We start from the raw sequence: 25,603 nt of genomic DNA, 5'->3' as shown, positions 1-25,603 counted from the left end.
CTGGGAATCCAATGATTTCATGAGCCAAGAACACGTTTGCAAGACTTGCATCTCTGATGAATGTAATGTTGCAAATGATCAACAGAATATAACATGGACAATTGTTCTGGTTTACACTAGTATTGCAAACTTGCACCAACTGACCGCAACCTCCATCAGAATGTGGGGGCAAATTCATGGCCCAGAAAGGGAGGATGAAGAATAAGAAAAGCTTTATGCTGTGGGGTGGGAATGTTTGCTTGATGCGGATGGATCACCTGACGGTTCTGGGAAAGCAGCATGTTCGCTTGAAGGGGATAGATCGCCCAACGCATCTGGGAATGCAGCATGCTCGCTTGATTGGGATGTATTGCCAGACAGTTCTGGTAAAGCAGCTGGCTCAGTGCTTGGTTTGGACACTTCACTTGTCGGAACCTCAGCAGTCTCCATTTCCACAGTTGTATTACTATCTTCATGGATCTTATCATCTCCATCAACCTCAGTTTTATTACTATCTTCATGGATCTTATCATCCTCAGTTTTATTACTATCTTCATGGATCTTATCATCTTCATCAACCTCTGCATCCACCATTTCTTCATCACCATTGCCTACAATGGCTAGGAGGCCATTTTGGGTTGGGTTGGGGTGAGCTTGGGGCTCTTCACTTCCTTTGTCAAGTTCCAGAGCTGTCTTTATTGTGGTCAATGGGTATGGATCAGTACATACGGTCAGGGTCGATGTTACCAGCAAGTTCTGCAAAACAAGCACAAGTAACAATTGTGATGGGAGCGCTAAAATTTTACTTCAGCACAAACTAATGCTTGAGAAATGAGAACTGACCACCTACAAGCTCCTGCAGCAATAATAGTGGCCCAGGGCTTTTCTAGCCAGCCACTGGATGCATTTACTGGGGAGAAAATTATTTACTTTAATGCAACCAACAGCTAGAAATTCCCTATGCCACCATTTGTGGAGCAAGCACCCGTAGGTGATTGGTAATAGAAATAAAAAATTTCAGGAAAGGAGGGCCTTGTCTTTGGCTGGCCCACATCCAACCAAAGCTTGGGCATTTTGGTCCAGGAATGCTAGTAACATCCAGTATTTTACCATTTAAGGGTGCAAGGCAGAGGCTGGGCTCTGCAAGAAAATATAGCAAAGCCATGTCCTAACCGACTCCATGCCATATAATTTCTAATTTTTTTGGGCTACTGAAGGCTCAAAATTCATTAGTTTGCAACTGGATGGATGGAGCCTAAAATTGCAGCAGCGGCAGAATACACATCCAAGAAAGACTCAGGAATTCATTAGTTTGCAACTGATGGAGCCTAAAAATGCAGCAGCGGTGGAAGTACACGTGATGTCATCTTGCAGATGGAGTGGAACCCAAGCAACGCAACAAATATATAGTTCGACTTGGAAACATTGACTGCCTAGAGCAAAAACAGGAAATAGTCCAAGGTATGCGAGATCCAATCCATGGTTCATATACCAATTGAGAGGGATCAAAAGCATTTTATGATTTTATTGACACTCAAATTGGTAAAGACCACAAGTCCATGGGGGCTTTTGAGTTGCAGAGTGAGAATATATGGTTCATGAGATCTTTTTGAAACCTAGAACGTGAAAAACCAAGTGGGCAGATGCCTGGATAACTATGATAGAAGAAAGGAAAGAGAACAGCCAGCATACCTTCTCTAATGCCAGAGCAAGCTTTGAGAGATTTGGATATACGCTTTGTGCAGTCAACAGAATCTGTTTAATCAAATGTAGTACAAAAAAGTAAGCTTTTCTAAAGTTTGACAACAGCATACAAGCAAGACATTCAGAGAAGTGGCCAAAAAGGATCCAAAATACAGAGAAGATTGTAAATGGAATGAAACTTTTTGAAAACCCACACATGCCTTGATATGTAAATGTATTGTTGATTCAGTAACTTAAAATAAATTAGTAACTTGGGTTCCAAGGTGTGTCAGATATTATCATCTATAAGAAGAATATGGTGACTATTTGAAAAATCACCGGCCAGGTTCTATCAGTCTGAAATTGAGGGATGCCATGCACGTGGCCAGAAATGAAGAATCCTCTACAGTTCTTTTAATCAAATGATAATCACCTCACAAAGCCTCTGCAGGGTAAATGGTGGACCTTCAACAAAGCTAAGGAGAGCTGCACAACCAAATAGTTACTTGTAAATTTTTCTTCATACACATGATATTATCACAATGGAAGATAAGAACGAAAAACCTTCATCATCTAACAAGAGAAGCACAGGAGAACTTTATGGTAGTAAGTTTCCACATTAGCAGATCCAATGTTAGCAGTGAAGGTCATAGAGAAGGGAATATTGTCAGACACATTGCTGAAATCTCAAATACATCTTAAGAACCAACAGCACAAGGGACTTGAGTATCTCGTTTGATGTGGCAATGTCTAGATGATCACATATGTATGCCTACATGTCACTGTACATGTGCTGATTCAAATGGACATGCATATAAAATATATATACTATGAAGATCAGAATCACATCGTTCAGCCTGTGGATTCACCATTAACCAAATCAACAAGCAAAGCTATGCAGAAAAATGTTGTCAAAATCGTTATCGTATTGCAAATCGTAATAGGGGTTGAATCATATCGAATTGTAAATCGTATCATAAATCATAAAAATATAAATTAATAAATTAATTAAAAACTTTAACACTATCATGACATGGTATTACTTAAAAATTAAATGATCCCTCCCTCCCTCTCGTCTTTCAAGAAGATTTCCTTAAAAAAACATACAAGGATTCTTTAATAATTAATGTTCTTGTTACCTTTCTTGAATGTAGAATCGCATTGGAAAAGTGGGATTTGATTCCATAGACCGACCGAAAAGGACATTTTGATTTCTAACCATCATTCCACAATAAATGTAAGTCAACACGATCGTAACCATCCATAAAAACATTCCAGGTAAGCCACACATCAATTTGGTGTTTTGACCAGTTAAGAAAAAATCTTTAAAAAAAAAAAAAAGCTCTAAGATTTAACACATACGTTGAGCCAGGATCACCTTCAACTGCACTAGTGCCCACCAAAAAATTTGACACACCATTCAATTTTGCTTACTTTCCCTGCTAACATCAACTCTATGTTGCCCATGGTTAAAAGACTCGACAAGTCAGATAAACTTGTTCGCTCCTAAGTCAGGTCAACTTGGGTGAGCAAGGTCAAGTCACCCCTATCTCTCAATTTCGGTAACTGTAGCACCCACCGTGACGTCTGTGTGACATCCACGCTATCCATTGTGACAGCTAATTTTAGGACATGAGCTCAAAAATCAGGCAGATTCAAAACTCAAGTGGGCCATACAAGAAAAAGTGAGAGCATTGGAAGCTTCTCGCAGTCCATAAATTTTTTATATCATGCTAATATTTGTGTTTTTCCTTCATCCTAGTGAGAATGGCCTTATCAACGGGTTGGAAGGCATATAAACACCAAGGTGGGCCTGGGGAGTTTTCACTAGAGGGTGCTTCCATCCCCACTTTTTCCTGTAGTGTAGCCAATTTGAGTTTTGGAGCTGCCTCATTTTGTCTCGTGTTCTAGCATGAGCTTGTAAAACTGATAGAGAAATTAGATGTCACACAGACATTATATTGTGTCCCATGGAGCTGGTATCCATTCCTCTTTTCTAAGTGGTAACGTAGAGAGAGAGAGAGAGAGAGAGAGAGAGAGAGAGAGAGAGAGAGAGAATGCATCCATTCCTTTTTTAGGAGTTAACCTAGGGAGAGATCCTCTTTTTTCAGGCGGGAACGTAGAGAGAGATAGGGCAGCACAAGTCAAACTGGGTCAACTCGGCCAAACTCAGTCATATCGCCCGGGTCCTACATGACTTGTCCAAGTCGGCCCAAATCAACCCCTCAAATCCATGACTTGTGGTATCAAATCAGAATGTCAGCTTCCTAGTTCAGTTCAACTCACCCTTAACTATCAAAATTTACTTATCAATTTCCAAACATCTAACAAGCCCTCGTTACATCCCCAAGGAACCAAACCCCGTCAAAAGAACCATATTTGCTTCTAACAACATTCACCCATAAAATGTCTGGTTCCTCCCCAAATCTCCACCACATTTGCTTACGAGTACCCAATTTCCCTCTTCAAGATTTCCAATACCGTTACTCCCATCTTTCTTTAGTTTTTGCACCTTCCAGTTCATTAAATGGAATTTGTGCTTCGTTCCTCTCCCCATTCAAAGTCACTTTGAATCTTCCCGTGGCTCAGAGGGAGGGAGGGAGGGAGGGAATAAAATGGGAGAGATTAGATAAGGTGAATTTGATACAGGTAGTTCGGCCTACAAAAGATAAATAATTCATTTTCCAACATGCCAATTTCCTTTCACATATTTTGATGACTGGGTCCTACAACACAATGGCTTCTGGATTTCCTCCTGAAGAATGACCAAGTTACTTTATCGGAAGTGAACCATTTTTGCAACCCACCAATTCCCCCAGCTCTTTGACATCATCCACCCTTGCCCCAACCCTAGAATGGCGCTTTTGCTTAAGATTGTTTGATCCCAGAAATCACTTAAAAAAATCTTGAAATACCCTTATGATTCTTGACTTCCCCGAGGGAGGCATCACATTAATCAAAGTATATCAACAATATCAAAGTGTGAAAATTATAGACCAGGATCAATGGTGATGAAACACAATATCAAGCCCAGATCCTTCACCCTAGATATAAAGATAACAAGCTTTCCGCTACTATAGAGAAAAAGGAAAGGAGATGAAGCGTCTCCTTGCCTTAAACCTGTAGAGCTTCTAAAAACCCTCGATAGAGTCCCATCAGCAAAAATGGATAAAATGCAGACGAATGCATTCTTTAACCCAGCCTATCCATTTGCCCAAAGCCCATCCATCCTCCTCAAAGAATAAAGATAATTCCACTCACATGATCATAAGGTCTTCATATCAAATTGACACAGGATAATGAGCTGTACTGATCTCTTCCTGCAGGTAATGAGCCTTCACCAAGGATCATCAAATCTTGAATTACATGATTCTGCTATATTTGAATCTCCCATGTAGAAAGAACTTCAAAGGAATTTTTGCAATGGAAAGCACTTTTGTTCGTTAGATATCAATTAGAATAGAAGAGAAAAATACAAAGGGAATGCATCACGGCAAGCCATTTTGAGTAGAAACAGTAGACAGTAGCTAAGTTGAGACTTAATAAAAACTATTACACCTTTCTTTTAAGAAAATAAACATCTAAGGCATCCCTAAAAATTATTTGATTGTCACAAATGAAGAGTGAAGAGTGATGAGTTTTATGTATCAAGTTCAGATGCATATGTTAGCACCTTCTAATCAGATAAAGATTAAAGCTTAATGAGCGAATTAAAAACAAAAGAGCATGGGATAATATTCTTTTCTTGGTCCTAGACCTCAAGAATTAGTCGAACTCGCATGAAGACCTAAGTAATCATTTCAAATATTTCATGCTACTTATGAATCAACATACTCTCAAAACTGAAAATCCAGGCACAAGGATCCATGAAGCCGTCCAGTTTACCTCTATCTAGCCACAATTTTTTAGCTGGTGGGTCTGCAGGCTAGCAAAGTAGCACATGGGATTTATTAATCATATGATGGAATAATTATATAGAACTCAGTAAACTCTTGAAATACTCCACACGCTCTAATGATTTTTTTTTTTTGGCCGTTTATAAACAAAAAAGGGAAAAAGAAAACATACACACAAACGCACTCTACACTAGCATGCTGAATCAGCACTGTCAAATGGAATAATATTTTTATAGTCAGTGTATTTGGCAATTCTAAGCAATAGATAGTGCTATGTGAGGATTTAGGAAGTCAACTCAAAATGTAAAATAAAAGACGATGCACAAAAGTATAAAAAATAAAATAAAAATTTAGTATATATCATGAATAGTGTAACCATGACAAAGGAAAAGAATGAAGACAATGCCTCGGGGTTTGATAACTTCCTAAGAATGGATACCTGATGAGCTGACCTATTTTTCTTTTCTTTTTTATTTTTTTAACGAGGTGACAGTATTTGCATCCTTCATAGTGTTTCCTTCCAATTATTGGATAATTTGATATTTCAAGAAAGAACATAAATTGAACAAATTACAATTAACTAGTGAAAAAAGCAGTCAAGAGAATGAGGTTCTAAATTACCTTCATCCAACCTTTTTACTACTTCTGGATATATTTCCCCTGATAAAGAACTCTGTTGAGGCCCGATCATGTCATTGACCATCTGGGCTTCAGGATACTCTGCCAAGACCTTCAATATAGTCAAGTTGAAAGAGGAATTAGGATTATTCACTTGAACCCCCAAAGAATCTAAGTTTAATATCAATTGAAAACATCTGCAGTCCTCGCAGAATATCTGGAAACTAACATGCCAGCATACCTCCCCATACCTGCTTCAGCCTAGATGAAAGTAAGCATTTCAACATATCCCAATCATGCCTGTGGTACGAAATGACATCATTATTTTCGAATATCAAAACAATCTAGTTTATGAGTATAATATCCAACTTGAGATTTCTTTCCATCAAATAATACAGTAAAAAAAATAATAAAATCAGAGGCAGACATTACCATTGGATATGTGATATACAGCCTTTGTGGAAGTACACAAACATTCATTATCAGAATTTGTTTTTCATGGCTATCCAAAAGTAACAGAAAATTCCCTATCACATGATTTGTACACAGAAGTAAAGGAACAGAAGTTATGATAATCCAGTCAGTTGATTCTGAACCAAGGTTTTGAATAACGGTTTTGGTGGGCATATTGTCTGGGCCCAAAAAACAATATTATACAGGGTGTATTGAATCGTATTGAACAATACCTGCCTGTATCAACTGGAATTTTTTTTGGTACAAAAAACTCTTTCAAAAATAGCAGGAAAAAAAAGGCAACAGAATCTATCAGTTTTTTGTGTTCCGTGCTTAATGCTGTGCCTATGGCGTTTGTCAACTTGACCTGCTGAACGTCAACTAAATAAGTCCTAATTGAACACAAATCAAGCATGATTTGGTGGATTAAGGCCCATTACATACAGATAATACAAAAAAGTCAGAAAAAAATAAGAAAAGTCCATCCCAATATGTGTTTTGATGCTCAAGATAGACCTAGATCAAGTCTTAAATTGATTTATAAGCTTCCTTCATGTTGAAATAAAGAAGTATGTTGAAATGAAGAAGTGAAAGATCGAGAGAAATACTGAAAATAAATGGGAACATTATGGTTGTATCAGCCGGCATCGGCTGTAATGGCCCAATATTGGTGCTGATACATGGGGTATCAGCCAACCAACATGGACAATGCTGCTCATTTTCTTCTTAACAGACTAGTTCACCCCATAACCAAATGGCCATATTGTAACTGGTTTTTAAAACTGTGTTCTGAAGTCCATGGTATTTTATTTTTTTAGAGAAAAAAAAAATGTGTGGATGGGCAAATATAGGCATTTGGCAGAAAGTGCGGCTCTCACGTGCAGAAATTTAGCTTATTTTCATATTTCCAATACATGAATAGAGGCATTGGGGAAGAGAGTGCAGCTGGGCAGAGATTTAGCTATGTTCCTATCAACATGTGGACAGACATCTTAGAGAACTCATTACAATTGGAAATAGACATCTTAGAGAACTCATTATAATAGAAGAAAAGCCAACTAATAAAAATAGGGTCTCAGAAAAAAAGAAAAGAAAAAGAGAAGGTGGAATACTAAAGACGCCACTCAATTTGTCAGTCAATATTCTGAAAAAGAGAAAGCAGAAGGGTAAATAATCTGAGATGCCTGATTTATGAAGAACTTCGAAAGTAATTTTTCTACCCATGAGATTAAGTGGAAATTCGTCCAAGAATTTTTTTTGAAGGATAACAATTTATTAAGAAGACGGCGAAGCCGAAATAACTCATGCATTGAGTCTGTTTCCCGCAATCAAACATCAAATGGCACCATATTTCTTTTCATGAATATCTCACTGCTTATTTTTTCTTGATATTAAAAACATGGGATAGCCCAATCTTTTCTCTGTGCCCGCTATACATTTTCTGTTCCATTAGATTTAAAATGTTATTTTGGGGGATTTTCTAATGCCCACCACGTGGTGAACTTTGTGAATTGACTAAGATTACATTATCATCCATCTAGATCATCCAACACATTATTTGGCTTATTGGATAAGAGCATGTAGAAAATTCACATCAATTGCATATAAACCTCTGATCCATGTTCTCCTCATGGGCCCTTGTTGAGCATCCAGAAGTTCGGCAATTGCTCAAAAAGATAACTTTGCCATTTTTTAGCTATAACAATATCAAGGTGACCTATCAATTGGCAGTCCACAATTGATGTCGACTCACACTTTTGAGGAATGATAGCATGCTACTGAAGTGTATAACACATATCTATCTATCAGACTATTAAACAGAATTCCAACCTCTTGGATGGGCGACCTTTCAAACATGTATGTGGCAAATAAGTACAAGATCTAAACCAATAATCAGATAAGATACACCTTGGACAGGTAACAAAAAATTCATTCTATTGGAGGACTTCTGTGGAAAGAGAATAGATGATTATTTAAAAAGAAAAAGAGAAAAAAAAAAAAAAGGTCAAGTTTGCCAGTCCATTTTCCCCCTAAATTACTGTGGTTTCCTCAAGAAACAGTGACTAACACTTATGCTACACTTAAAGAACCACATACCAGAACTTCCCAGTGGCAGCAATGACTTCCATTATACTTATAGCTTCTTCCTCAGTGACTTCAAGCTTTGGCTCCATGTCTCTAAAATTCCATCAATAAAGCAGCCTATTACTTCATAATATTAGAGGAAAAAAAATATCTTTGCCATAAAACCTTCCATCTTGCATCATGGAAAAATGAACATACAACCAACATTGCAACTGGGAGTGCAACTTGAGCGGGTCAACCCGAGCCCAACCTAACCTCAAGAGGACCCAAACCGCAACCTGATCCCACCCAAATTCGAACCCAAGGTGCTCAACCCAAGCCCAACCTGAACTATATAATTGACATAACCAAACCTCAACCTGACCCAAAAACGTGTGACTATCCCAACCTGATCTCACCCAAATACATGTGGTTATTCCCAACTAAACACAACCCTACCCGAAGTTGCTCAAGAAAAATTCAAATCCAACCCAAGGACATTGAAAACCCAAACAGAACTCGGGTTGGGTCAATCGGATTTGGGTTGACCTGAACCCAAGTTGCAACCCTAATTGCAACACAACACGGCTCAGATATAGTTACTGCAAAAGTCACTTTTCAGATAAAATGCAGATGCTCTGGCTAAGTAAGGGGTCCACAGAACTTCCATTTGTATAGGAGACTATTATCCATCGTCTCGACCCTTGATGGATTTTGTAGCCTTGTTTTTTGTTTTTTTGTTTTTTTTGAAAGATTTTGTAAACCTTTTTTTTTTTTTTGCTTTTTTGTTTTTTTATTTTGAAAGATTTTGTAGCCTTGTTTTTGCCTCTTTTTTTTCGGTAAAATTTTCATGTTATTGATTTTTAAAAATACATTTTTAAGTGAAAACCCCCTCAATGGGAATATTTTCAAGCATTTAAATTACCAAAAATGGGAAAAAGTTGATAAGTGCCTTGTATTGTCAACTATTGCAGTATATAAATTCATTCCATGATGATTGTCAACTGCATGCATCACCATAAAAACCACGGGCACCATATAAACAATGATTTTATGAAACGTTGTTGTTGACAGCTGCTGACTAATAGATACGTGCTTTCTAGTTTTGGTAATAGTAATACAATAGAACAAATGTTGTATTATCAAATGTATAAAGGACATGTCAGTCATAGTGGCCCTAGTGGGTGTAAATGGTAGCTTAGCTTCTCCAACAAATAAATGTTTTAAAGGCCACGGCAAGCCAACACCACGCCATGCAAAACAAGATAACCATTAGATTGAAGATAGCATGTACCCATCGTCTAGAAGATCTGGGACTGAATTTTCAGGGTGATGATCTGCATCACTGGAAGGAGATGTCGAGGAATGTGAGTTTTCTACCACAGCTGTCTCCATCACATGGACTTCTCTGTCTGAACAAAACCACAAACAAACAAAAATATGGCAATTACCAGGCATGTACAGTGTTTGTATGAGTCAACCAATACCAAGTACTAGGTCAACAATGGGCTGGGCTAACCAAGTAGGTAGATGAGCCACGGGGCTAGTGCGGCCCTGATCTCCTGACAAATAAACATGCTTGGCACGGGCCTATGTGTGATAATAACTTTTCTATTGAGCCCCAGACCAAGCACGGTTCGTGACCCTAGGTCTGATTTTTCAGGCCCACAAACCAGGGCCAAAGACTAAATTCAGGCCAGACAACAATGGATCTGGTGGCCCGAGCACCACATATTGACAGCCATACGAAGTAAACCTAACGACAATATCCAACAAGTAGATTTATGGGGAGTTATTTGATGCAATGGCAGAGTGATGGTTCATACCTGTGCAATCTTCTTTGTACAGATGGCAAACATGCAACTCAAACTAAGCCTTATAAATCGTGCAACCATTGCAGACACATCATAACCCTAAAATCATATTGATTGGACAATCCCAACCTCCAATTAATGGAAATTCCTTTCATGAGCTCAGACCACGACTGCTTTTCATTTTAGTTGCCCATTAGATGTTCATCAATCAATCAGCTAGGACACTGATTCACTGATGTTCTTGTATGACCCACCTAAAGCAGGCCCCAGAATTTAGACAGTTCAATTTGAGTTACACGTAGGCAATGCATGCAATCTCTAAGCACACGCATATGAACCACCGCACTCCGCCAGTATCAAAGTTATCTCACAAGGGCAGGATTCCTTACAAGCAGAGCCCATTGCTCAGTAATCCAAAACATCAAGATCTTCCATGAAAACTTTCACTGGAAGATCCCGACCCTTTGATATGGTGATCTACAAATAGACAGTTAAGATAAGAAAATGAAAACACAGTAATGGTACACATCCAATGAAAAAGAAGGCCAGATATTGTACGGCTAGAATCTTCTGATCGGAGAATATCTCCAGGACATTCCCCCTCAATCGACGATTTGGATTGCGTAATCATGGGCCCCTCGTGTACAGAATCCTGCGTGCCATCGATCTGTGCCTTCACTTATGTGAAGAAAAAAAAAAACCCTAGAAGAATAGGAGAGAGAGAGAGAGAGAGAGAGAGAGAGAGTCGTGTGGAAGTGCGTATAGCTACAAGCTCGTGAGAAATGAAGCAGAGAGCGTGTTATAAGAAAGGCGAGAAATAAGAACTGGCAGTAGAATAGAAGCACCGTCAATCGCCGAATGGATGAAAGTTGTGGAGTGGCAGAAACTAGTGAATAATGAGAATATGAAGTAGCGTTTGATAGAACTTGAGATTAGGGTTTCATCCGATGGAGAGGTGGCGAGAAAGAGAAATAGGGAAAAGTGAAACTCACAATAGGATGGCAGAAGCAAGGGAAGGAACGGACGGAGATAGTTGTACGACGCGACACTTGCTAGAAACCCGAGAGGGATTTTTGTTCTGGAACAGAGGTGCGTTTTTGCTAGAGAGAGGATGGCCTGCAATACCAGTCTCCAGAAATATCCGGCGTGGCCCACCAGTCTCCAGAAATATCCGCAGTGTGTTGACCCTACCAAGTTTTATAGACCCACCATGATGTATGTCATTATATCCGCACTATCCATCCATTTTAATAGAAATGTTTCGGTCATAAGTCTAAAAAGGAGATAGATCTAAAGCTGGAGTAGACCACACCACAAAATGCAGTAAGGACAATGATTCCCCTGGTTGAAACCTTCGTAAGGGGTCATTTGGCATCATGGATTGGAGGGGGTTTCCAATCTCATGCTTGTTTGGAAGCATAAAGTAATTGAGGGTTTGCAATTCACCACGAGGGCTTGGATTACACCTAAAATTATTTCAATACAATATCATTTTATTAGGCATCCGGCCCACTAATGGTGATCAATACCGTCCAAACATTGCCCATGTAAATTAATAATTAAAAATCATTGGTTAGTCACTCAGACATGATCTTGTGCTTGTGGCCCATCTGAGACTTGGAATTTCGTCATTATCGAGCAAAGCATATATTTCAGTAGGCTTATCACAACCATTGTATCAAAAATTACATATCTCACTAGTTACATATCTCAAATACCAGTAAATATAATATTAATAGGTACTTTTAAATTAAAGTTATTTCACACTCAACGTGACAAACACACTGAAAGGATTGTAAATTTAGGAGTTTTCAAATCCCAGGGGGTTACAAATCCACACTTCCAAATAGGCCTACTGTGATGCTTATTTGTCATCCAACCTATTCTTGAGGCCACATATGCTCTTATTAGGGGAAAACACAAATGTAAAATTGATCAGAAACTTATGTCACCTCAAAGAAGCTTCTGGTGGTATATGTTCAATCCCCGCCACTTTATATGGTAAGCTCCGCTTGAGTATGGGTGTAATTTTTTGATCATGTCCTAAAACAATGCGGTAAAATAGATAAATGATGTAGATATAACACATACATCATGGTGGTGCCTACGTTAACAAGTTAACGTAGCCTGATGAGGTTGGTGTCAGTGGTGTACTCACAAGAGTTTCAAGATGAGATAATTGGCCCATTGTACTGTTGTAGAGCACCAATTGCGGTGTGTGGGTGTTAGCCGTGTTGTGTGTGAGTATTAAAATAAATGTCAACACACAGCATGCTACCTTGAATCCACCAAGGAAGGTGGGAACCCTGACTATGGAACTCACGGTGATATGAGTGCCTTAAATCCACCCCGTCCAACTATTTTCAAAGCTCATTTTATGGCATGATCTCAAAAATGGAACATGCCAAAATCTTAGGTGGACTACAACACAGGAAACTGTTGTGATTGAATCACCACCGTTAAAAACTTCATGGAATCCACCCAAATGTTTATTTGCCATCCAACCCATTGATAAGGCCACAAATACCTATCACATAAGACCACACAAATATCATCTTAATACAAAGCTTTTGTAGCTCACAAGAAGTTTTTAATGGTAAATTACTATTATTTCATCTATTATGGTCAATTTAGATTTGAATCTAAATCGTTTTTTGAATTATGACCTAAAATGAGTTCTCAATATAAACGATGGTGTGGATTTAGTCACATATATCAAGGTGGGCCCATGCAAGATTAGATCCATTGAAGCCGCAACCATACGTATGTTTAATCTACACCATCCATGCGTTTTGCCCTCTCGACATGAGTCCAAAAATAAAACAGATAAAAGCTCAAGTTGATCACATCTCAAGAAACACCGGTACACGAGTTTTGGATTGGGGTCATATGTGAGCTTAGGCTGGTAGAGCTTGAGCGGCCAGCCTTACGAAGGGCTGGATAGAGAGGTTGCAGGATATCCCCATCCTTTTTCCTTGATAGTGTGTATAATATCCAAGGAAGCGGATTGCGTACTAGTAATTCAGTGGCTTACTAGTACGGCTGGGGCTTGTGCACATGGCTAATAGCTTGTGCAGCAGGGTCAAAATGCACGGGAGGCGAATTCGCTTTCATCCCGGGCACAGACAAGTACCTGTGCCTGGGGCTGTGTGGGGTCCACAGATATGTTTGTGGCAAATCTACTCCGTGCATCTGCTTTTTGATACTACAATAGTACATGATTTTAAAAATAAGAAGATACAAAACTCAGGTGGGCCACACCAATGAAACAGTGAGAACAGAAACTTCCACCGTTGAAACCTTCCTGGAGATGATTATGATGTTTATATTCCATCCAAACCGTTCATAGGGTTAGTACTATTCAGATAAACTGTAAGAACAAATATCGTCCTGATGCAAAACTTCTGTCCGCCCAGGCGTTCAATCTCTACTGTTTCGTGTGGTATGGCCCACATTAGTTTTGGATCTGCCTGATTTTTAGAATTTTGTTAGACTGTGGTCTTTAAAAAGAGATGGACGGAGTGGATTTTTAGATCTGCAGCATGGTCAATGCACAGGGAAACGGATTGCCTGTGACCTTGGGCACAGAGATATACCTGTACGTCTGGGGCTGGGGCTGTGGGTCCACGCACATCTCCATGGCCCCCAGAGATCCTGTGCCCGGGGCCACATGCATGCAATCCGTTTCCCAATGCACGAGGCCTGCCATTTGCATGTTTATACACTACTGTTACTAAGCAAGCTTATCAGATAACTCTCTCCAATTGCCAGGAAAAACCAATTGCAGGCATGGATTGACGTTTCAACGCAACTTGATGGATTTAATTGGTTTTGATGCTATTCATCATCATGCAAATAAATGATTTTTTCTTTCTTCTTTACCTGGTTTCCATATTATGCCATGACTCACAATATCGTCTGTTTATTCTTTAGGGCCCGTTTGGCCGGGTGGATTGGAAGGGTTTGAATGGTACAGGGGTGGATGGCATGGATTTCTAGGTAATGATGGTGTTGTCAGTGGATTGTCTTGAGATCCATGATTGCTATACCATCTAATCCCTTCCTATCCGGCCAAACGGGCCCTTATAAGACTATGATCACTCATGGAATTACTTGTGCATGACATGGCATCGTTTGAAAAACCATAAATGCATGTGGAATAAAGGAGGTTAACAAGAGCATTCTCATGGATTATAGATTTTTGGCAATGACTTTTATCATTTGATGATGCCACTGACCGCAATTTGCATTAAGAATTATAATCGTAATATATTGTAAAAGTGTAATGATTATAAATTATAATACTCATCTCCTAAAAAAATAAAATAATAAACTATAAATTTTTGTGTTTGGATATACATGATAAAATCACAATTATGATACTTATACATTATAAAAGTGTCAAAACAAATAATAAAAATCACCAATGTGTGTTTGGATAGAAATTTTTCATAATAATATAATATAAATGTGTAATTATTACAAATTACTTTACTTGTCTACTATTATACATTTATTCGACTAGCGAATTACGTGCTAAGTTATTCATTTAATCCAACGTTGTAAAATCGTATTAACTATTAATGATATTTTTACATTATATTATGGTTGCAATTCGCAATCCAAAGTGGCCCAACGAGTAAAGGGATTACACAAGATGTTTTTTTTTTTCTCAATCACGTGCAATGGAGATGCAGATTTGAATTGCTATGTGTAATATAAATTTACATGTACATATCATTATGCATCTTCTAAGAATAGAATGTACACCTAATCACATCTTGTAAAAAAATATTATACAGCTTGTATGACAATTTGATTTGATCCTTGATAAGCTGCATTGGATCACGTGATATTGCCTTGATCCTTAGCATGCCCCTTCAAGCTAAGTGGCAAAGTTTTGACATTTGGATTGGCTTGTAATGTACAAAACTAAGTTGCTAAAAAGCCCTTAGCAAAGATATCTGCAATTTAATCAGCGGTAGAGAGATATTGTATATCGATTTCTGGTTGGTGGATGTTGGAGAAAGATTCCTAAATCTTTTAAAATCATCAGTATCCAGGATAACTTGGCAGCAAAGCGGTACTCAGATTCTGTGCTTGATCATGCCACAATAGATTGTTTCTTTGCACTCCACGAGAATAAACTTCCTCCAAGATAAATGCAATAGCTGCTTGTGTATCAGGCGATCGTCGGGACTCCCCACCCAATCAGCATCGGAATAAGATGTCAGGACAAATGGTCGAGAGTTAAAGTGAAACACATAGTTAATAGTTCCTTTAAGAAATGATAGAATTCTTTTAACTGCATGCCAATGGGAGGTTCTGGGGGCATGCATAAATTGCCAGGCCTAATTTACTGCCAAAGCAATATCAGGCCTAGTAAATGTTATGTATTGGAGGGCCCCAACGATGCTTCGATACTTTGTAGGTTTAGGCATTGGGTCCCCTTCAGAGGAAGTTAGCTTGGAGCCGCTGGAGACTAGAGAACTTATAGGTTTTGAGGTGTCCATCTTTGCCCAATGTAGAAGGTTCAATACATACTTGGATTGGCTTGGATAGAGTCCAATTGATGTATGATGGGCCTTGATGCCCAAAAAATAATAGAGGGGGCCGAGATCTTTCTAGCAAATAGTCGACTTAGATCAATGATGAGAGAAGAAATGGTTGCATCATTGTTACTAGTGACAAGTATATCATCAGTATAAATAAGAATAATGGCAATAGAGATGTCCATCATATGAGTAAAAAGAGAGCTATCTATGGTAGATTCAACAAAACCAAGGCGCTAAAGATATGTAGTGAGGCATAAGAACCATGCTCGGGGAGATTGTTTCAGCCCATAAATGGATTTATGGAGACAACAAACATTCATAGGCCGTTGTGGATTGACAAACCCTTGAGATTGAGCCATATACACTTCTTCAGTAAGAACTCCATGTAAAAAGTCATTTTGAACATCGAGTTGTTGAATTGGCCAACTCTGGTTTAACAACAAGACTAAAGGTGTCTCCATAATCTATTACAGGCTATTGATGAAATCCTTTAGCAACCAGTGCCTTGAATCTTTCGATCATACCATCTCCCCTCTGTTTGATGCGATAAACCTACCGATTAACCAAAACATTTTGGTTGGGAGAAGCGGGCGCAAGAGACCACATACCTGTCTTGAAAAGTGCATTAATTTCTGCTACCATTGCCTCTCTCCGTACCAGCATTTTTGTAGCCATTGTATAACATGAATGTGCGGACGGAACCTCGGAGCTAAAAAGGGCCAATGGCAATGAATGTTTGATGGATGTAAATGTTGGAATATTTGGTTGAATTAAATACACTATTAAAAATCGAGAACCAAAAAAAAGAAAATAAATTTTGAGAAAGAAGAACTTATTGAATTGAGTCGAGGCGTGACTGAGTCAGTCGGCTTGAAATCGAATTTGCTCACCTTGGACAGCGTCCCAAGTGCAACAGGTTTCCAGAGCAATCGACCACAGGATACAACGACTATGACCTGGTCCCAGCGGTGCACTCACTGTACACGGGCTCAAACCACTGGCAGTTTAATCTGAAAGTGCTGAGTTGACTCAGCGATGAACTCAGTAAAATTTTTAAAATTGTATCAGAGAGAGTTTTATAAGAGAGATAATAATTTCGTATATTAAAATTAGAATCGGTAGTCTTTATATAGACTCCGAAGTGGTGCATAAGCACCATTTACAAAAGGTTAGGTCCGTTGGGTTTAAACCCAACAGAGGCGACCAACCGGAAGGGACGCATCTCTCTAGTTTAAAACGAAAAAGCGCAAGTGCGAGTACACTCCTGCACATACAGTCTTGCGAGTACCCATACACACACCCACGCGAGTACACACATACCGTACCCGCACCCGCACCCACGCCCAGCCTAGCCTGTCCCGTTCCGTCCCGTCGCATCGCGTCGTGTCGTGCACGCGCACACGCACACGGAGTCGGACTCGGACTCGGCTCGGCTCGGCTCGGCACGGCTCGGCTCGGCTCGGCTCGGCGCGCGCGCGCGTGTGTGGTCAATGGCATAGATTAGAGCTATTAGCATAGCCCCCCTCCTCCCCCACAGGACCAAATTCACATGCCCCCTTAAAGGGGCTCAAGCCCTAGGCAAAAAGACTATCTTATATACAAGATAGTTTACCTTTTCAAATCCGATGTGAGACAAAACCCACAACACAAAAGTACCAAAGCTTTTCAAATGTGGAGGGAAATCACCGAAAATTTGAAAATTCAAATTTTAATATTATTTTAAAACAAAATATAACAATCACCCACATGTTTTAAAATAAACCTCTTACGGATTAAAGCGTAATAGTTGTGCAATGGTGCTGGTGTCACCATAAACTTGAACCGACATTAGAGTAAGCAAGACAGGTCTACAGGAATCAGGTGACACCATAGTCTTGAACCTGAATCCTTTTAATGTAGATCGCAAGTACATGCCATTCACACAACTCTTCTCTGCAAGTGATTCTGCGGTTCGGTGCGTTTCGGTCATACACCATTACCTGGATTTCATGAGTGCTCTAGAGAATTCGCCTAGATTCTCATAGGAAGCGGCCTCCACCTCCACACCCATATAGGTAAATTCCATCAAGTGTATGCAGCAACTGTATACACCACCAAATATATAGCTATAGATTCATTAAGAGTTCTAACAACGCATCCTTCTGCGTTGCTGCTCGCACTGTACACCATAGAAGGGGCTTATACAACTCAGTGCAATCGTCTACCTCGTGTCTTGTTGTTTACCAATTGAACCTATCTCATGGGATCTCCACTTGTATAGGTTGGGTTGCCGACACTGGCAGCTCATATATTAGGCTCAGCCACATTCCCTTTGATGTATCATTAACTAACCTTTTAGATGGTTCTTTGGTTAGAGGATCTGCTAGATTCTTTTCTGACCTCACAAAGTCAATAAATATGACTTCATCACGCAACATATGTTTCACTATGTTGTGTTTGAGTCTAATATGCCTGCTCTTTCCATTATATATTTTACTTTTTGCTTCACTATAACTGCTTGACAGTCACAATGAATAGATATTGCCGATACAGGCTTTGGCCACAATGGTATATCAACTAAGAGATTTCTAAGCCACTCGGCTTCTGATCCAGCCTTTTTTAAGGCAATAAACTCGGATTCCATAGTAGACCGAGCGATACATGTCTGATTGATAGACTTTCAAGAGACTGCTCCTCCACCTAAAGTGAAGACATATCCACTCGTGGATTTTGTCTCATCTGAATCACTAATCCAGTTAGTATCACTGTATCCTTCTAATACAGAAGAAAAACCATTATAATGTAAACCATAGGCTATACTACCTTTTAGGTATCTCAAAATCCTAAATAAAGCATTCCAATGCTCTTTTTCATGGTTATGTGTATATCTACTTAGCCTTCCTACTGCAAAAGCTATGTCTGGTCTAGTGCAGTTTGTTAGGTATATAAGGCTACCAATTATTCTGGAATACTCCAATTGAGACACGCTATTTTCTGTATTTTTCATGAGAGTCACACTATAATCATAAGGAGTACTGACAGATAAACAGTCAAAATGGTTAAACTTTCTCAATATCTTCTCAATGTAATGAGATTGAGATAATATAATAACATCATTTTTTCTGGTTACTTCAATACCCAAGATTACACTAGCCTCTCCTAAGTCTTTCATGTCAAACTTAGATGACAAGAATTTCTTAGTTGTATTAACTAATTTAATATTAGTTCCAAAAATAAGCATGTCATTAACATAAAGGCATATAATAACATAATCATTTTCAAAAATTTTACTATATACACATCTATCTACATCATTTATATGATAACCATTTGATTTTAAAACACCATCAAATTTTTCATGTCATTGTTTAGGAGCCTGTTTTAAACCATATAATGATTTTATTAGTCTACATACTTTATTTTCTTTTCCTGATATCTTATAACCATTTTTCCTATTATTTGCCGGACTTGATTCCACAAGATTCGCCTTTGAATCTATCTCATTTTTATTTTCTTTTTGGTCCCTAATTCTATTGGCCTCCTCTATTCGTATGTGTACGATACTGGTTTCCAAAGAAACACCGTTCTTTTTATGTTTCATTCTATTCTTATATTATTTCCAGGAGGGCGGTAACTTTTCTATTAGTGCTCCTGACAGAAACACTTCATCCAACTTAATTCCTTCTGTTGATAGTTCGTGAACTAGACTTTGAAAATCATGAATCTGATTTGTGACAGGTATATTGTCTGTTATTTTATAATGAAGGAAATTAGCAATTGCATGTTTCTTAGCGCCTGCATCTTCTAATATGTATTTCTTTTCCAAAGCAGTCTATATGTCTTTAGCAGACACGTAAGAAGCATACATGTCATATAGTTCGTTGGATAAAGAGTTTAGAATATAATTTTTACAATTATTTTCATCTGTTACTTCAGTTTGATTTGCTGGATCTATAGTAAATGATTCAGATAAAATATATGAAACTTTCAGGGTGGTCAGAGCAAACATCAGTTTCTGTTTCCACCATTTAAATGATTGTCCAACGAACGGTTCGATTTTGGCTAACTCAGTAAAAGCATTTACTGTTACTGTAGCCATAGTCTTTGTAATTCAACAAATTCGATTTCAAGATTGTTGGAATATTTGGTTAAATTAAATAGACTATTAAAAATCGAGAACCAGAAAAAAGAAAATAAATTTTGAGAAAGAAAAACTTATTGAATTGAGTCGAGGCGTGACTGAGTCACTCGGCTTGAAATCGAATTTGCTCCCCTTGGACAGCAGCCCAAGTGCAACAGGTTTCCAGAGCAATCGACCTCCAGGATACAACGACTATGACCCGGTCCCAGCGGTGCACTCATTGTACACGGGCTCGAACCACTTGCAGTTTAATCCGAAAGTGCTGAGTTGACTCAGCAATAAACTCAGTAAAATTCTTAAAATTATATCAGAGAGAGTTTTACAAGAGAGATAATAATTTCATATATTAAAATTGGAATCGGTAGTCTTTATATAGACTCCGAAGTGGTGCATAAGCACCCTTTACAAAAGGTTAGGTCCGTTGGGTTTAAACCCAACAGAGGCGACCAACCGGAAGGGACGCATCTCTCTGGTTTAAAACGAAAAAGCGCAAGTGCGAGTACACTCCTGCACATACAGTCCTGCGAGTACCCATACACACACCCACGTGAGTACACACACACCGCACCCGCACCCGCACCCGCACCCGCGCCCACGCCCACGCCCAGCCCAGCCCGTCCCGTCCCGTCCCATCGCGTCGCGTCGCGCACGCGCACATGCACACGCACACGGACTCGGACTCGGCTCGGCACGGCACGGCACGGCTCGGCTTGGCTCGGCCAGGTGCGCGCGCGCGTGTGGTCAATGGCATAGATTAGAGATATTGGAATAACCCCCCCATAGGACCAAATTCACATGCCCCCTGAAAGGGGCTCAAGCCCTAGGCAAAAAGACTATCTTATATACAAGATAGTTTACCTTTTCAAATCCAATGTGGGACAAAACCCATAACACAAAAGTACCAAAGCTTTTCAAATGTGGAGGGAAATCACCGAAAATTTGAAAATTCAAATTTTAATATTATTTTAAAACAAAATATAACAGTAAATACTTTGGGTTTAAAAATAACAGATTTTTCACGTGTCTGCATTGTGTGAGTGACCAGTGGTGGTTCAATTGGAATTCGTGATGGTATTGGCGGTTCAGTGGAAAGGTTTGTAGCTGGTAAATTGAGATGGGTGATTGGTTCGAGGTGTGATGGTTGTGGAGAAGTGGGATTCAATGGGGCTTTAGCAATGGGCTCCTATTGAGTTTGCATGAGTGAGTAGGGTTCTAATGGTAGTGTGGGAAAATATTAGTCCAAGGAATATTGGAGAAGAATCATTATTGGAGGATGCAGAGGGTGAATAATGTTCGGATAAACTGCGGAATCACACAAAGATGAATCTAGGATTGCAATCCAAAAGCACCAAGCAAGCACAAAGAGAACACAACAATTTAACGTCGAAAACCCTTTCGGGAAAAACCATGGTACAAAGCGACAAAAATCCACTATAAAATCAGAAATTTCAAACAGAAAAGACTTAACCGATTCGAACAACCTTAAATTTCATCCTTGCTACACCCTTTGAAACCCTAAAACTATTTAGAAACTTTTTGAAATAGTTTAAGAAACCTTGGAATATCTTAGAGATACTTTAGAGCATCCTAGGAACTCCTATTTATGGATTACGAACTTCAACTTTTGCACTGAGTTGGAATAATCCGGAAACCGCCTCAAATTTATGCAGTCCGCACATAATCTGTGTAACCTTAGGGTGGCCGAATCAGAGCTCGGGCTAGCTAACTGACACTTCGGCTAACCAAACTTGTCCTAGGTTTGCCAAATTTCTTGTAATTTTCAAAAGAATATGTTGTTGAATTTTTATCTGAACTTTTTCGGGATGACCAAATTTTCACCCGAAGTCTGCTCAAAGTCATCGAAGCTGTTTGACAGATTTAAGACATCTATCAACAACAAATAATCCATTTCAACAAAGGGAAAAGTATTTTCATCAAAGACAACATGGCAAGAAATGTACACGTCCAGTATGGGGTCCAAACAATGATAACCCTTATGATTGAGACTATAACCCATAAAGATACATTTAAGAGAGCGAAAATTGGAGTTTATGGGCATTGTAAGTTCGTAGTAATGGATAGCATGCACATCCAAAAAAAACATAACACTGTATAATCTGGAGGACACCCAAATAAATTTTCATTATGAGAAAAACTATAAATGATGAGACTAGGTCGCCGGTTAAATAACAATGCAACTGTCATGAAAGCATCTATACCCAATATTCGTGAGGCATATGAGAATGTGCCATTAATGCTAGAGATGTTTCGACGATATGCCGATGCTTGTGTTCGGCTAACCCATTTTGTTCCGGCCTATATGGGTAGGAAATACGATGTGAAATCCACTTTTGATAAGAAATTCTTTGAATTGATTGTTGGTATATTCCCAACCACCATCTGTTTGTGAATATTTGATTTTGCGTCCCAGCATATTTTCCACAAGTGATTTGAATGCAACAAATACAGGAATGCGTTGCAAGGTCCAGTTAAAGGAAAGAACTAACAATGTCGACTAAATTCATCAATAAATGTAATGTAGAATTTAACACCACTTATTTTTAAATAGAGAGATAGACCCCAAATGTCTGAATGCACCATTTTTTAAGGGGAATGTAGAAGTGGATGGAGATAGTTGGAAAGGCACTTAGAGCTTTTGACAATCTGGCATGCGGTACAAATAGAAGATTTGTTTCATCGAGCCTTGAACCAGAAGAGAGAATATAAGAGATTGAAGAGTACGATGAGCCAAATGACCAAGTCGTTGATGCCAAAGATGACTTGGAGCTCGTACAGAAAGGAGAGCAGAAGGAGAAGATACAGACTTATTGGTGTGGCACAAATTAAGTTGAAACGGATATAAACCATCACTCCTCCGTCCACGGAAGAGGGTCTTCACCGTTCGATTGTCCTTGACAAGAAATCCATGGTTAGAGAATATATAAAATGGCAGTTATTATCTTTTCGTGAATTGAAGAACCGATAAAAGATTATTGGTAATGCTGGGACATGTAAAATATTATTCATATGCATTAAGGAAGAATTTTAAGTAGACCCAACATTAGAGATAGGAAGTTACTTCAGCTCTATAGTAGTTTGAATGGATAGAAAGGTTATCAAGATCCGTCGCGATTGGAAGCACCGATGTCTGGATACCATGTATCATCGGTCTGTTTCATGGTAATCATAGCTTACAACTTGTAAGGAGGTTGTTTGCCTTGACAGGATAAGTCAAGGCGATGGAAACAATCCAACGCAACGTAATTGGCATTATTATAAATTTGATAGACTGGAGAGTTGAGATTCCTTGTGTTGGAATCAATTTTTCCTGCAAAAGAGCTTGGCGATCCTGGACCAGCATTATCGACGCGACCTCGTCCTCGACCCCGATTATTGGTCTGATAGTTGTGTGGTTGGAGACGATGGCCACCACATCCACGACTGGCATATAGGGTAGTAGGCGGCTAATCATTGAGAGACGCATTTGATTGATATTCAAGTTGTAGTTCAAAAGTCAGTAGCTGGCCATACAAACCTTCAAATGTGATTTCTATATCATGATTGTTTACAAATTAAACTACCAGATTATATTCAAGATTAACATCATTCAAAGCAATGATGATAAGATCACGCTCAGTAACAGGAGAATTAATAACTTCAAAAGCATCAGCAACATTTTTTAGCTTGTCCATACAATCAGAAATGGACATACCTCCTATTTCATTGAATTGAGTTGTTGCCACAGCTGTTGTTCACGAGACCGTACATGGATGGTATGGTAGAGTTCAAAACTTCCGCATCCAGATGTTTTTTCCCCTCTCACATACAATGGTGAGGGAGATTTGAATCTGAATTGCTATATGCAATATAATTTTACATGTACAGATAAGGATGAATCGTCTAAGAATAGAATGTACACATAATCACATCTTGTAAAAAAGGATTAATTATACAACTTATATGATAAAACGATTTGATCCTTGATAGGGATGACATGATATTGCTTTGATCTTTAACAAGAAGAAGTGCATTGCTAACCAAATCACAAAAGCTTCATTTCGAGATTGGCTTGAACTATCATGAGAAAAAATATCTTTTATTTTAATAGACAATCTCTTACTTGTCCAAGTCGGGCCAATTCACCTCTAATTCATTTGGGTGGACCATGACTTGAGGCTGGATGAGTCGACTTGAGTCATCATGTTTAAATCCATGATTGTAGTCCATAGCTCAAATGGTAGACAGAGTGAAGATACCTCGTTTCAACATTGAGGTCATGGTAACGATTCCCTAGTGGGGGTGGCTAATAGTGGAGTGTGTGCTAACGGTGTTGTATGTACTAACAAGCTAACAAAATAATAATAATAATAATAAAATCCATGATTGTAGGGTTATGCACGTCCTTATATGTACGAGCACGTTTGTTATGGTTGCCATGAGATAAAATTAGTTGACCATCAATAGACAGGTCATGGTTCATAACTAAGATTGATTGAATGGTCCTAATTTTTAATTAATGGATGTTTTCTTCTTCTCGTTCTTTTGGTTGAATGTGGATTGCATTCCACTGTGCCGTGTGTAGTTCCATGTGCCAAGTGCAGCTCCAGCATCATACGAATAAATGGAATTTTATGAACTTGAGGGATGAAAACAGCTAATTGAAAAACAAATTAATTGAACATTCTTACAAATTTTGTAAGTTCGACTCAGCTTGCAAGATACGGCATTCAATCACCACTTTTTCCTATGGTATGGTCCACCTAATAGTTGAATCTACTTCATTTTTGGGATGATCTTAAAATGATTTGAAAAAACATGAATAGACCACTTGGATATAGAATACATAAATCAAGGTGAGCCCACAGTAAGCACCGCTCTGTCTTGAGTGAGGCCCGGGTCTCACCTAATCAACTCCCGATCCAAGTTGATCATTGTAAGCGACCCACCTTTATGGATGCCTTCGACTAAAAATAGGCTTATTGCACCGCTCTGTCTTGAGTGAGGCCCGGGTCTCACCTAAGCAACTCTCGATCCAAGTTGATCATTGTAAGCGACCCACCTTTATGGATGCCTTCGACTAAAAATAGGCTTATTGGATTTTTAGGTGGGCTGCGTGAGACTCCTAACTGTGGGGCCCACCTTGATGTATGTGACTATATCCACCTCCCTACATATGTTTTTGAACACTTTTGCAGACTCGATGAAGTTTTTAATGGAGGGGATTCAATCGCGGCTGTTTCCTGTGGTGTGGTCACTTAAGATTTGGGCATGCTTCATTTTTGGGATCATTCCTAGAATGAGATTTGAAAATAAAACTGGTTGGACGGTGTGGATTTAATGCACATACATTACTGTGAGCCCCACAGTCACGTGTCGCACCTACCTTGGTGTATCCGGGTCTCACCTATTCCGCTCCCAGTA

The 25,603-nt window shown here is 39.0% G+C and overlaps 1 protein-coding gene across 6 annotated transcripts; it reads right to left on the bottom strand.

Moving 5' to 3' along the window:
• Positions 1–15: 15 nt before the first annotated feature.
• Positions 16–11,657, bottom strand: LOC131245486 (uncharacterized). 6 transcript variants are annotated; one of them, XM_058244986.1, is made up of 9 exons: positions 11,333–11,657; positions 11,066–11,159; positions 9,988–10,105; positions 8,727–8,807; positions 6,428–6,476; positions 6,180–6,288; positions 2,096–2,148; positions 1,672–1,734; positions 16–735 (listed from the first exon to the last, which is right to left on the bottom strand). In XM_058244986.1, exons 2-9 carry the CDS (start codon positions 11,136–11,138, stop codon positions 214–216), a joined length of 1,068 nt encoding a protein of 355 aa, XP_058100969.1. In that variant the 5' UTR covers positions 11,139–11,159; positions 11,333–11,657; the 3' UTR covers positions 16–213. The 6 variants fall into 6 exon arrangements, with proteins under 6 accessions (XP_058100969.1, XP_058100968.1, XP_058100967.1 ...); XM_058244985.1 differs by having other exon boundaries at positions 11,500–11,653; XM_058244984.1 differs by having other exon boundaries at positions 11,353–11,645.
• Positions 11,658–25,603: the final 13,946 nt, after the last annotated feature.

Source organism: Magnolia sinica, chromosome 5 (assembly GCF_029962835.1).
Source record: "Magnolia sinica isolate HGM2019 chromosome 5, MsV1, whole genome shotgun sequence".
In the NCBI taxonomy this organism is placed as follows: Eukaryota; Viridiplantae; Streptophyta; class Magnoliopsida; order Magnoliales; family Magnoliaceae; genus Magnolia; species Magnolia sinica.
The sequence above is the reverse complement of the archived record's forward strand: the minus strand, read 5'-3'. Positions and strand labels throughout refer to the sequence as shown.